Source organism: Rhinopithecus roxellana, chromosome 3 (genome assembly GCF_007565055.1).
Source record: "Rhinopithecus roxellana isolate Shanxi Qingling chromosome 3, ASM756505v1, whole genome shotgun sequence".
NCBI lineage: Eukaryota > Metazoa > Chordata > Mammalia > Primates > Cercopithecidae > Rhinopithecus > Rhinopithecus roxellana.
This window is the reverse complement of record NC_044551.1, coordinates 157,275,493-157,289,059: the sequence shown is the minus strand read 5'-3', so window position 1 is coordinate 157,289,059 and position 13,567 is coordinate 157,275,493. Positions and strand designations below refer to the sequence as shown.

Here is a 13,567-nt window from a genome sequence, read left to right as displayed (position 1 = left end):
AACACTGTTAACCCTGTAAGAACCAGCCCCAGGTCCTGTCTTGTACAGGGTTGGCTGTTCCTTTCTCCAGACCATGTTCCTCTCCACCTCCGCCCTCCTCCCCCAACAACACAAGCCTTTGGTTTCTCTTCTGTAAGAGCCCTCTCCACTATGGACTGAAATTCTGGGTTCATGTTTGCTCTACCCACCTCCTGGAGCACTTCAAGGATTTTCTTGGTTATGTCTGCGTCCCAAGGCTTTCTACCAACCCCAGTACTCGGTAGACAAATGGTAGATATTTGTGGAATCAAGCTGTGAGTTGGAGATCTTTGCAGAACCATCACTGCCCCTCTTAACTTGCACCTCCCCACCCCTAAGATGATGAGGTGTCAGACTTCAGGGGCCTGAGTTATTTGAATGCAGACTCTGAGAAAGAAGACTAGTCATCAAGACTACACTTAAAAGACGTGGTTCTGTGCCAAAGACTTTACTCACAAACAGGTAATACTATCATCTCCATTTCACAAAAGGGAGGCCCAAGTCTCACAACCTCAGTAGTAAAGCTGGGATTCCAAGACTGGCTGACTTCGAGTCAGATATACTCACATCTTGGTCCTCAGGGATATTACAGAGGCCTGGCATGGCACCAGGGCATAGCTCAGTGCATTAGGGTATGCCCAACAGGACCCACAGGGGGCAGTGATGAGCCTTCTTGTTTGGACTAGGGACAAATCTGCAGCTACTTCTCAAAGAGGAAGTGGGAATTTAAAGAAGACTTTCGGTCAGGCAAGGTGGCTCACACCTGTAATCCCAGCACTTTGAGAGGCTGAAGCGGGTGGATCACTTGAGGTCGGGAGTTCGAGACCAGCCTGACCAACATGGAGAAACCCCGTCTCTACTAAAAATACTAGCCAGGGGTAGTGGCGCATCCCTGTAATTCCAGCTGCTCAGGAAGCTGAGGCAGGAGAATTACTGGAACCCGGGAGGTGGAGATTGCAGTGAGCCCAGATTGTGCCATTGCACTCCAGCCTGGGCAACAAGAGTGAAACTCCGTCTCAAAAAATAAAAATAAATAACAAATAAATAAATACAAATACAAATAAAATAAAAATAAAAAAGACTTTCAGGCCAAATGTGGTGGCTCTCGCCTGTAATCCCAGCACTTTGAGAGGCCAAGGCGGGCAAATCACCTGAGGTCAGGAGTTCCTGGCCAACAGAGTGAAACCCTGTCTCTCCTAAAACTACAATAATTAGTTGGGCGTGGTGGCGGGCTCCTGTAATCCCAGCTACTTGGGAATCTGAGGCAAGAGAATCGCTTGAACCTGGGAGGCAGAGGTTGCAGTGAACCAAGATCACACCACTGCACTCCAGCCTGGGCAACACAGCAAAACTCGGTATGAAAAAAAAAAAAAAAAAAAAAAAAAGACTTTCATATAGTTCTTTCCCCAGAGGTCTAGGGATGTGGACCTGTGAGGGTTGTTGTAAATGCATAGCTCCTTATCCTCTGGGACATTTGCTGTTTTTTCGTTTTGTTTTGTTTTCTGTTTTTGTTTGTTTTTTTGCAAAACTGGTGAGTTACTAATTAATCCTCATTCAACATAGTCCTATCCCTTCCTTCCTAGGGCACACAGATTGTACTGAGAGGAGGGCAGGAGAGAGCAAGGTGCAAGTGGGAAAACTGGTCCAAAATACCTTGCTTCACAATTCAGGACAGAAAATGGATACTGTAAGTGACCGAGCGACTTGGCCAATGTGTCTCTGTTAAACGTCTCCACTTTTAAGAAAGTTATTACTTAATCAAAGGAGCAAGGAAAAACAAAGGAAGGGGGAATTTTTCTTCAGAGCAACTTCCTTTTCTTGAACCTAATTCCATCCCTTGGTGCCAACAGATGAGGTTCACAATCTCTTCTCTTCCACAAAACATCCAGTTAAATATCTGAGGATAATCAGGGACTTGGATTTGGGTGGCGGGAGATCAACATAAAGCAAGACAAGGAAGAAGTCAAAGAAACGAATCAAGTAGAGTCTCTGGGATATAACGTGGTGGTTTGGGGGTTTGCATAGTGCAGAGTATGGTACTGGCCTAAGGCACTGAGGATCATCTTTTTCCCATACCCACCAGAGACGTCTTAGGCGCCTAAGTCATCAGGGCATTCACCGCCTGGGGCGCTTGAGTCATCAGGACACTGCCAGGAGACACAGAACCCTAGATGCCCTGCAGAATCCTTCCTGTTACGGCTCCCCTCCCTGAAACGTCCTTCCCTGCAGTATTTCCAAGAAAGGGGCTGGCTGGGAGGAAGAGAGGTGGGGAGGTGATCAGGGTTCACAGAGGAGGGAACTGAATGACTTCCCAGGATTACGTAAACTCTTAGAGACAGTTCACAAGTGTTCACAAATTCACAAGTGTGAAGCCTGGAAGCTGGCGGGTGCCGCTGTTAAGGAAAGAAGCTAGAGCCCTTCCAGAGCCTGTCCGGAGCTCAGAGGCTCGGAAGACTTATCGACCATGGTGAGTGTAGGGTCTTGGGGTCGAACGCGTGCCACTCGGGAGCCACAGGGGTCGGATGGGGCCTCCTAGACCTGTGCTCTCTCCCCAGGAGCGCGCATCCTCCTTATTGCTGCTGCTGCTGCCGCTGGTGCACGTCTCTGCGACCACGCCAGAACCTTGTGAGCTGGACGATGAAGATTTCCGCTGCGTCTGCAACTTCTCCGAACCTCAGCCCGACTGGTCCGAAGCCTTCCAGTGTGTGTCTGCAGTGGAGGTGGAGATCCGTGTCGGCGGTCTCAGCCTAGAGCCGTTTCTAACGCGCGTCGATGCCGACGGCGACCCGCGGCAGTATGCTGACACGGTCAAGGCTCTCCGCGTGCGGCGGCTCACAGTAGGAGCCGCACAGGTTCCTGCTCAGCTACTGGTAGGCGCCCTGCGTGTACTAGCGTACTCCCGCCTCCAGGAACTGACGCTCGAGGACCTAGAGATAACCGGCACCATGCCTCCGCTGCCTGTGGAAGCCACAGGGCTTGCACTCTCCAGCTTGCGCCTACGCAACGTGTCGTGGGCTACAGGGCGTTCCTGGCTCGCTGAGCTGCAGCAGTGGCTCAAGCCAGGCCTCAAGGTACTGGGCATTGCCCAAGCACACTCGCCTGCCTTTTCCTGCGAACAGGTTCGCGCTTTCCCGGCCCTCACCAGCCTAGACCTGTCTGACAATCCTGGACTGGGCGAACGCGGACTGATCGCGGCTCTCTGTCCCCACAAGTTCCCGGCCCTCCAGAATCTAGCGCTGCGCAACACAGGAATGGAGACGCCCACAGGCGTGTGCGCTGCACTGGCGGCGGCAGGTGTGCAGCCCCACAGCCTAGACCTCAGCCACAACTCGCTGCGCGCCACCGCAAACCCTAGCGCTCCGAGATGCATGTGGTCCAGCGCCCTAAACTCCCTCAATCTGTCGTTCGCTGGGCTGGAACAGGTGCCTAAAGGACTGCCGGTCAAGCTCAGAATGCTCGATCTCAGCTGCAACAGACTGTACAGGGCGCCGCGGCCTGACGAGCTGCCCGAGGTGGATAACCTGACACTGGACGGGAATCCCTTCCTGGTCCCTGGAACTGCCCTCCCCCAAGAGGGCTCAATGAACTCCGGCGTGGTCCCAGCCTGTGCGCGTTCGACCCTGTCGGTGGGGGTGTCGGGAACCCTGGTGCTGCTCCAGGGGGCCCGGGGCTTTGCCTAAGATCCAGGAGAGAATAATGAATGGGCTCAAACTGCCTTGGCTTGAGGGGCGTCCCGTCAGGACGTTGAGGACTTTTCGACCAGTTCAACCCTTTGCCCCATCTTTATTAAAATCTTAAACAATGGGTCCGTGTCATTCATTTAACAGACATTTATTGGATGTCTGCTATGTGCTGGGCACAGTGCTGGATGGGGAATTCATCATACTTAGGCTTTCTTCATCCTAACTCCCTAAGAAACCCTGCCTGTCCTCCCCAAGAAAAGAACTGCGGAGATAGAAGGAGCCAGGAAAGGACTCCTGGCTAGGGCTACATGGGAGAAACAATGAGTGTGCAGTCAGCGCTTTCTGAGCAGATTATCGGCATCTGGATTAAAAGATATTTGAATGATATTTGGAAGATACAAAATATTTCCTCTCCTATGCACTTCCCAAGAGCCAACTGCTCCCTTTCAAAGGTAATAAAACCCACAGCCATTTGCTTATTTCCTTGTTCTCTCTCTCTCTCTCTCTCTCTCTCTCTCTCACACACACACACACACACACACACACACACCCTCCCTCTCCCTCTCTGTTTGTCTCCCTTACCACTCAAGGAAGAGGGACAGCCTCCTATCCTGCACAAGCTCTGAGTTTCATAATATTAGGTTTCCTCTCTTGTAAACCTCTCTACACCCGGAGGCTTTCACTGTGTCACTCCCCGACATAATGGGGAATTTGGGCCTGGGGAACTGACGCAAGATGCAGTCGGTCTCTGAATTAGAGATCCTGTGTTCTGTTAGTACATATATAGATAACCTTTTCAGGCTGACTCTGATTGGCAAGTAGGATAGCATCTCAGACTCTTCAAAACTTCAAAATAAACAGGATGTGTCTTCTAGTCCACATTAGCTCAGAGACCTAGGGTATCAGCCATCAAGAGGTGCTGTTTCTTCTGATTCCCTTCCTCGTTTCAATAAGGAGGCAGCCACATCCATTAGAAAGCTAAATGCCTGCCTCTCAGGGAGCATGGGAGAGGTGGGAGGAGGTTTATAGGCCCAGCACTTGCCTCTGGCCATTGTCCAGAGCTACACAGATTTGAATGGGGAATGGAAATTAACATTGATAAGAGAGTTACAGACATTACCAGAACCAGACTCAAACTATGTCAGAAAACAGTTCAATTAGCTGGACACTCACTGGAATGTCCCCAAGGGGCCTTCAACCAGCCAGTTGGGAGATTTCAAGTATCAGATAATTAATCATCTCAAGGCAGTTCCCCCCCCACCTTGAATAGCTCTGATCACACTTCATCAAACGGTTACAGAACCCCATTTCACCTCAGGCCTTGTGATAAAGCCTGGAATACAAAGATGAATCAGAAACATCCACGCCCTTAGGGAATTCCAATCCAGTGGCTGGGGGAGGGGGGTGAAAACACTAAAAGATAGTTTTTTATGTGTGAGAAATAACTGTGAGAATATATATAAATTTCTGTTGGTTAAGCCACCAGTCTATGGTATTTTGTTATGGTAGCCTGAGCAGACTAAGGCAGTAGTGGAGATGTAAAATATCCCATTGCAAAAAAAAAAAAAATTAAGAGTAATAACCATCCTAGCTAACACGGTAAAACCGCATCTCTACTAAAAAAAAAATACAAAACATGAGCCGGGTGTGGTGGCAGGCGCCTGTAGTCCCAGCTACCCAGGAGGCTGAGGCAGGAGAATGGTGTGAACCCGGGAGGCGGAGCTTGCAGTGAGCAAGACCGCGCGACTGCACTCCAGCCTGCACGACAGAGCGAGACTCCACCTCAAAAAAAAATTTAAAAAAAGAAAAAAAAAGAGTAATATTATCTGTGCCAGGTGTGGTGGCTCACGCCTATAATCCCAGCACTTTGGAAGGCTGAGGTGGGCGGATCACGAGGTCAAGAGATCGAGACCATCCTGGCCAACATGGTGAAACCCTGTCTCTACTAAAAATACAAAAATTAGCTGGGTGTGGTGGCATGTGCCTGTAATTCCAGCTACTCAGGACGCTGAGGCAGGAGAACCGCTCACTCAAACCTGGGAGGCAGAGGTTGCAGTAAGCCAAAATGGCGCCACTGCACTCCAGCCTGGGCTACAGAGCAAGACTCTGTCTCAGAAAAAAAAAAAAAAGGGAGCAGATATTGTTGAGGATTGATATGTTATACAGGTTGACTATCCTTTTTTTTTTTTTCTTAAGACAGAGTTTCACTCTTGTTGCCCAGGCTGGAGTGCAATGGCACAATCTCAGCTCACCGCAACCTCCACCTCCCAGGTTTAAGTGATTCTCCTGCCTCAGCCTCCTGAGTAGCTGGGATTACAGGTGCCTGCCACAACGCCCAGCTAATTTTGTGTATTTTTACTAGAGACAGGGTTTCGCCATGTTGGCCAGGCTGGTCTCAAATTCCTGACCTTATGATCCATCTGCCTCAGCCTCCCAAAGTGCTGGTATTGCACACGTGAGCCACCGTGCCCGGCCTTATGTTTTCTTCTAAGAGTTTTATAATTTTTGCTCTTGTAGCAACTTGATCAATTTTTAATTTTTATATATGGTATAAAGTAAAGATCCAACTTCATTCTTTTGCATGTGAATATCCATTTTCCCCAGTGCCACTGTATGAAAGACTTCCTTTTATCTATTGAATAGCCTTGGCACCTTTGTCAAAATCATTTGACCATATATGTGAGGGCTTATTTCTGAGCTTTCTATTCTATTCCTTGGTCTATGTGTCTGTCTTTATGCTAGTACCACACTGTTTTGTACTGCAAACTTAGTAATAAGTTTTGAAATCAGGATGCATGAGCTCTCCAACTTCATTCTTTTTTTTCCCGAGATTGTTTTGGTCATTCAGGATCCCTTGAGGGTCCATATTTTGAAGTGAATTTTTCCATTTCTGAAAAAAAAAGCCATTGCATTTTGCTAAGAAATGCATTATATCTGTAGATCACTTGAGAGAGTGTTGCTATCATAAAAATATTAAGACTACCAATGAACATGGATTAATTTTCTATTTATTTGTATCTTTAATTTCTCTGAGAAACATTTTGTAGTTTTCATTGTACAAGTCTTTTGCCTCCTTGGTGAAGTTTATTCCCAAGTATTTTATTATTCTTTTTCATGCTATTGTAAGTGAAACTGTTTTCTTAATATCCTTTTCAGATTGTTCAGGGTTAGTATATAGAAACAGTGATTTTTCTGTGTTGATTTTGTATCCTGCAACTTTACTAACTTTGTTTGTTAGTTATAACAGGCTTTTTGGAATTTTTAGGGGTTTCTACATATAAGATCATGTCATTTACGAATGGAGATAATTTTACTTCTTCCTTTTCAATTTGGATGCCTTTTATTTCTTTTTCCTGCCCAATTGCTCTGGCTAGGACTTACAGTGCTATGCTAAATAGAAGTATTGAAAGTACTTCCCAGCGGGCGAGGTGGCTCACGCCTGTAATCCCAGCACTTTGGGAGGCCGAGGTGGACAGGAGTTCAAGACCATCCTGGCTAACACGATGAAACCCTGTCTCTACAAAAATACAAAACATTAGCCGGGAGTGGTGGCAGGTGCCTGTAATCCCAGCTACTCGGGAGGCTGAGGCAGGAGAATGGCATGAACCTAGGAAACGGAGCTGCAGTGAGCCAAGATCATGCAACTGCACTCCAGCCTGGGCTACAGAGCGAGACTCTGTCGAAAGAAAGAGAGAGAGAGAGAGAGAGAGAGAGAGAGAGAGAGAGAGAGAGAGAGAGAAAGGAAAGAAGGAAGGAAGGAAGGAAGGAAGGAAGGAAGGAAGGAAGGAAGGAAGGAAGGAAGGAAGGAAGGAAGGAAGGAAGGAAGGAAGGAACTTCCCTTGCTCATGATCTTAGAGGAAAAGCTTTCAGTTTCTCACCAGTGAGTATGCTGTTATGTTTGTTGTTGTTGTTTTTTAAGACAGAGTTTCGCTTTTGTTGCCCACCCAGGCTGGAGTACAATGGTTTGATCTCGGCTCACTGCAACTTCTGCCTCTTGGGTTCAAGCAATTCTCCTGCCTCAGCCTCCCAAGTAGCTGGGATTACAGGCACCCACCACCACGCCCAGCTAATTTTGTATTTTTAGTAGAGATGGGGTTTCTCCATGTTGGTCAGGCTGGTCTCGAACTCCTGACCTCAGGTGATCTGCCGGCCTCAACCTCCCAAAGTGCTAGGATTACAGGCATGAGCTACCGTGCCTGACCGCATTTGTTGTTTTTTAAGGTGAGAGATGGCCGGGCGCGGTGGCTCCGGCCTGTAATCCCAGCACTTTGGGAGGGCAAGGCTAGCAGATCACAAGGTCAGGAGATTGAGACCATCCTGGCTAACATGGTGAAACCCTGTCTCTACTAAAAATACAAAAAATTAGCTGAGCGTGGTGGTGGGCGCCTGTAGTCCCAGACACTCAGGAGGCTGAGGCCAGAGAATGGCGTGAACCCAGGAGGTGGAGGTTGCAGTGAGCCGAGACCATGCCACTGCACTCCAGCCTGGTCAACAGAGCAAGATTCCATCTCAAAAAAAAAAAAAAAAAAAGAGACAGAGATGAGCCTGGTACAGTGGCTCATGCCTGTAATCCCTGTGCTTTAGGAGGCTGAGATGGGAGGATTGCTTAAGGCCAGGAATTTGACGTTACAATGAGCAATGAACTATGATTGCACCACTGTGCTCCAGCTGGGCACATTTGTATTTAAAAATAACAATAATAAGAGAAATAGCATGATTGTGTGAAGACAGAAACAGCAGAGGGAAAATTTGATGAGACAGGAGAAAAGGGAGTCCTGCTGGAGCAATGTTCTTGAGTAGATAAAAGGCACTGGTATCTAGTTCACCAGTGGAGGGATTGGCTTTAGTGTAAAAACCGAAACAGTCAATTTGTAGTCTCACTCTACTGGAAGACAAAGTTTCTGGGCAAATATGCTGATGGGTAGGTGTGGCTCACTGTTTAGAATTCAACTCAGATGTCACCCCATCTGAAAGGAACTCCTCCTGCCATCATTTTTTTCTTTTCTTTTCTTTTCTTTTTTTTTTTAGACAGAGGCTCACTCTGTCGCCAGGCTGGAGTACAGTGGCATGATCTCGGCTCACTGCAATCTCTGTCTCTCAGGTTCAAGCGATTTTCCTGCTTCAGCCTCCCAAGTAGCTGGGACTACAGGTGCATGCCACCACACCCAGCTAATTTTTGTGTTTTTAGTAGAGACAGGGTTTCACCCTGTTGGCCAGGATGGTCTCGGTCTCTTGACCTCGTGACTGGTCTGCCTCCGCCTTCCAAAGTGCTGGGATTACAGGTGTGAACCACTGTGCCTGGCCCCCTCCTGCCATCATTTCTATCCTAACATCATGCATGGTTTTCTTCACAGCATTTATCTCTATCAGAAATTGTCATCTTTATTTGTGTCTTTATTGGGTTGTAAGTTCCATGAGACCAGAGATTGTGTTGCTCTTGTTCAGTTTTGTATCTCCAGCCTCTAAAGCAGTGCCTGGCACATGGCAAGTGTTCCATAAATCTTCACCGATTTGACTGATTGAAGAGTGGGCTGAGGACTGAACTGAAAGGAAAGTGAGGAAACAGTGAATAGTATTTTACTTCACTAAAGTCAAGTAAAAATATTTGCTCAATTGAGTTTGAAGACCATAAACTATGTGTCATGGTTCCAGTCTCAAGGATTGTGATTTTTTGTTTCCAACTTTGTCCAGCAGTCTGGGAACAGAATTCATTCAACCAAGATCAGAGGTCGGGGTGCAGGGCACCCTCAGAGAGGCCCAAAGGTTGGGCAAGTTGTGTTAATAAAGCAAGGCTGAATAATGTGCCCTAAACAGGGAAGGAAGTGAGGCAAGCAGGGGGAAATGGACTGAAAGACGCAAGGGCTCCACTTCTACATGGCACTTTGTGGTCGGATATTTGGTGTGAGGTGACAGACTTTATGCTGAAACAGTGGAATGTTGTGGTTGCAGGACTTCCTTTTCTGATCCCAAATCAGTTTCCCTGTAAACTTCCTCTTTTGCTCCTGCTTTGTCATCTGGAACCAAACAGATGTTAGTGTGTTTTTTCGTTGTTGTTGTTCTACACTAAGTCAAGAGTTTTGCTCTCAGAAAAAAACTTGCTCTCTCCCATCCAGTCTTCTTTTCTCCAACACAAACCTCACTTCTTCTAATGCTCAGAGCCCCTCATTTACCAGATCGTGGGAGGCTCATTATAAAACATTTAAAATCACATGTAGTGGAAGAAATTGAACACTGACTTGAATCTTTTAGGCTATCTAAAAATTGCTTATTCTTTTTTACATATGATATTGTGTATGATAGGTCTGATCTTTGGTTAAGTTTAATAAAGAGTGGTTGAAAAGACATCACAAGGAGAGAAAACTACAGACCGATATGTCTTATGAGTATGGATACAAAAATCATCAACAAAACACTAGCAAACCAAATCCAGCAACATATAAAAATAATTATGCACCATGACCAATCGGGATTTATGCCAGGAGTGCAAGGGTGGTTTTGACAGAGCAGGAGCACTGTCATCTTGGACAAACACTGCCACTTTAAGTTCCAACTCCTTTTCTAACCTCATGCATTTCAAGGAAATCATTTCTATTCTAACAACAAGCAGCCACAAAGTACAGACAGTAAAACACAGACAAGACAGCTCAGGCACAGAGGGAGGGGGAAAATCTCTTGGGTAACCACCAAACTTCACACTCATACAATAGGTCCCAGTAAAACAGTGGACCCTAATAAGCACACTCCTTTCCCTTTAGGTGCACTAAGATAGGGAAACTAAAAGCAGACTAAGGGTGGTGGAAGTGAAGGGAAGTATGCCTGTAACTGCGGGAAGATGCATGGGAACAGACACAAACGTCTCCCTCCCAGATAAGCAAGACAAAGAGACACAGAAGCATTCCGAGCCTGTGATAAGCTCTCCTGCCCCAAACCCTTAAAAGCTCTAAGTCTGTAAGAGAGAGTGACTCTGACCTAACTTGGTCAGAAGCCCCTCTCAGGTTTATTCTCTAGAATAAACCTGTCTTTGTTGAGCTGACTTTCATGTTTCTTTCCTCTTTCTTTAATTCTTACAGGTTTAACATCTGAAAATTAATGTAATACATCAGAAAAATAGAATTAGAAATAAAAAAACCACGTGATTATTTAAATAAATGCAGAAGAAGCATTTGACAAAATTCAACACCTCTCACAAAAAAACACTCAACAAAAGGAAGGAAGGGAACTTTCTTGCATGGTAAAGGACATCTGCAAAAAAAAAAAAAAAATCAGTTTATTTCATACTTAATAGTAAAAGACTGCTTTTGCCTTAAGATCAGCAACAAAACAAGGATGTATATTCTCACCACCTCTATTCAACATTGTACTAGAGGTTCTTGCCATGAAAATTAGCCAAGTAAAAGAAATAAATGGCATCCAGATTGAAAAGTAGGAAGTAGGCCGGGCGCGGTGGCTCAAACCTGTAATCCCAGCACTTTGGGAGGCCGAGACGGGCGGATCACGAGGTCAGGAGATCGAGACCATCCTGGCTAACATGGTGAAACCCCGTCTCTACTAAAACAAATACAAAAAACGCTCTTTCCAGCCAGCGCCGAGCGATGGGCATTTCTCGGGACAACTGGCACAAGCGCCGCAAAACCGGGGGCAAGAGAAAGTCCTACCACAAGAAGCGGAAGTATGAGTTGGGGCGCCCGGCTGCCAACACCAAGATTGGCCCCCACTGCATCCACACAGTCCGTGTGCGGGGAGGTAACAAGAAATACCGTGCCCTGAAGCTGGACGTAGGGAATTTCTCCTGGGGCTCAGAGTGTTGTACTTGTAAAACAAGGATCATCGATGTTGTCTACAATGCATCTAATAATGAGCTGGTCCGTACCAAGACTCTGGTGAAGAATTGCATCGTGCTCATCGACAGCACACCGTACCGACAGTGGTACGAGTCCCACTACGTGCTGCCCCTGGGCCGCAAGAAGGGAGCCAAGCTGACTCCTGAGGAAGAAGAGATTTTAAACAAAAAACGATCTAAAAAAATTCAGAAGAAATATGATGAAAGGAAAAACAATGCCAAAATCAGCAGTCTCCTGGAGGAGCAGTTCCAGCAGGGCAAGCTTCTTGCATGCATTGCTTCCAGGCCGGGACAGTGTGGCTGAGCAGATGGCTATGTGCTAGAGGGCAAAGAGTTGGAGTTCTATCTTAGGAAAATCAAGGCCCGGAAAGGCAAATAAATCCTCGTTTTGTCTTCACCCGTGTAATAAAGGTGTTTATTGTTCTGTTCAAAAAAAAAAAAAAAATACAAAAAACTAGCCGGGCGTGGTGGCGGGTTCCTGTAGTCCCAGCTACTAGGGAGGCTGAGGCAGGAGAATGGTGTAAACCCGGGAGGCGGAGCTTGCAGTGAGCTGAGATCTGGCCACTGCACTCCAGCCTGGGCGACAGAGCGAGACTCCGTCTCAAAAAAAAAAAAAAAAAAAAAAAAGTAGGAAGTAAAATTATGTCAATTCACAGATTATATAATCACATATATTAAAAACTCCTAGTGATTCACTAAAATACATGAAAACTAATCAGCAAGTTCAGCAAGATTGCAAAATACAAAATCCACATACAAAAATCTGTTGTATGTCAATACACTTAGAATGCACATTCTGAAAATTAAATTAAGTAAACAATTCTGGGCAGATGTGGTAGCTCATGCCTGTAATCCCACACTTCACACTTTGGGTGACTGAGGCGGGAGAAGTGCTTGAGCCTTGAAGTTCATGACCAGCCTAGGCAACATAAGGAGACCATTGTTCCTACTAAAACTTTTTGTTTGCTTGTTTGAGACAGAGTCTCACTCTATCACCAGGCTGGAGGGGAGTGGCATGATCTCAGCTCACTGCAACCTCCACCTCCTGGGTTCGAGCAATTCTCCTGCCCCAGCCTCCTGAGTAGCTAGGACTACAGGCACAAGCTGCCACACCTGGCTTTTTTTTTTTTTTTTTTTTGGATTTTAGTAGAAATGGGATTTCACCATGTTCCCCAGGTTGGTCTCAAACTCCTGAGCTCAGGCAATCCGCCCACCTTGGCCTCCCAAAGTGCTAGGATTACAGGCGTGAGCCACCACTCCCAGTCTGTTCCTACCAAAACTTAAAAAAAAAAATTAGCCAGCCATGGTAGCTTGCACCTGTAGTCCCAGTTACTTGGGAGGCTGAGGTGGGAGGCTCACTTGAGCCCTGGGGCTTGAGGTTGCAGTGAGCTATGATATTACCACTGCATTCCAGCCCGGGTGACAGTAAGACCCTGTCTCAAAAACAGAAAAAAGAAAAAAATTTCACTTGCAATAGCAGCAAAAATAATAAAATGTTTAGGAATAAACATAACAAAAGAAGAGCAGGGCTGACTTACACTCTTAAAACTACAAAATGTTGAAAGGAATTGAAGATCAGATCTTACGATTGTCAAGATGACAATTCTCCCCTAATTCACTAATTGCAGATTCAATGAAATTCTTTTTTTTTTTTTCTGGTGTGTATGAGATACTTGATTGTGATTAGAAATCATTTCCAGTACTTGCTTCTATGCCTGTTGCCCCATGTCCCAGGTAGGGGGCTTGGATGCAGGACAGGGTGTGGTACTGCCCGGGGGTGGGTCCCAAACAGATGGACAGACTAGACGTCCCCTCCCTCCCAATGCCAGGGAGGCCGCTAAGGAGGACCACAAGTTCCATAATAAAATAAAGCTTTCATTATGCTCACAGGGGAGGGTGGCTCATTCCTTGTGGGCGGCTGCTTTCCTCACGGCAGCCAGGATGTTGCTCAGCTTCTTTTGCTTCCTGTTGGCACAGATGTGTGTCCCTACCCTTTTCTTGACGAACTTGAGGGCCCAATTGTCCT

At 46.5% G+C, this 13,567-nt stretch overlaps 1 protein-coding gene and 1 pseudogene across 2 annotated transcripts; both read left to right on the top strand.

Moving 5' to 3' along the window:
- The first annotated feature begins 1,850 nt into the window (after nucleotides 1-1,850).
- CD14 (CD14 molecule) lies at nucleotides 1,851-3,823 on the top strand. Its single transcript, XM_010388157.2, has 2 exons — nucleotides 1,851-2,485; nucleotides 2,574-3,823. Exons 1-2 carry the CDS (start codon nucleotides 2,483-2,485, stop codon nucleotides 3,696-3,698), a joined length of 1,128 nt encoding a protein of 375 aa, XP_010386459.1. The 5' UTR covers nucleotides 1,851-2,482; the 3' UTR covers nucleotides 3,699-3,823.
- A 7,068-nt stretch (nucleotides 3,824-10,891) lies between these two features.
- LOC115896474 lies at nucleotides 10,892-11,986 on the top strand (annotated as a pseudogene). The gene has a single exon (XR_004056355.1). The product of XR_004056355.1 is annotated as a 40S ribosomal protein S8 pseudogene (transcript).
- The last annotated feature ends 1,581 nt before the right edge of the window (nucleotides 11,987-13,567 follow it).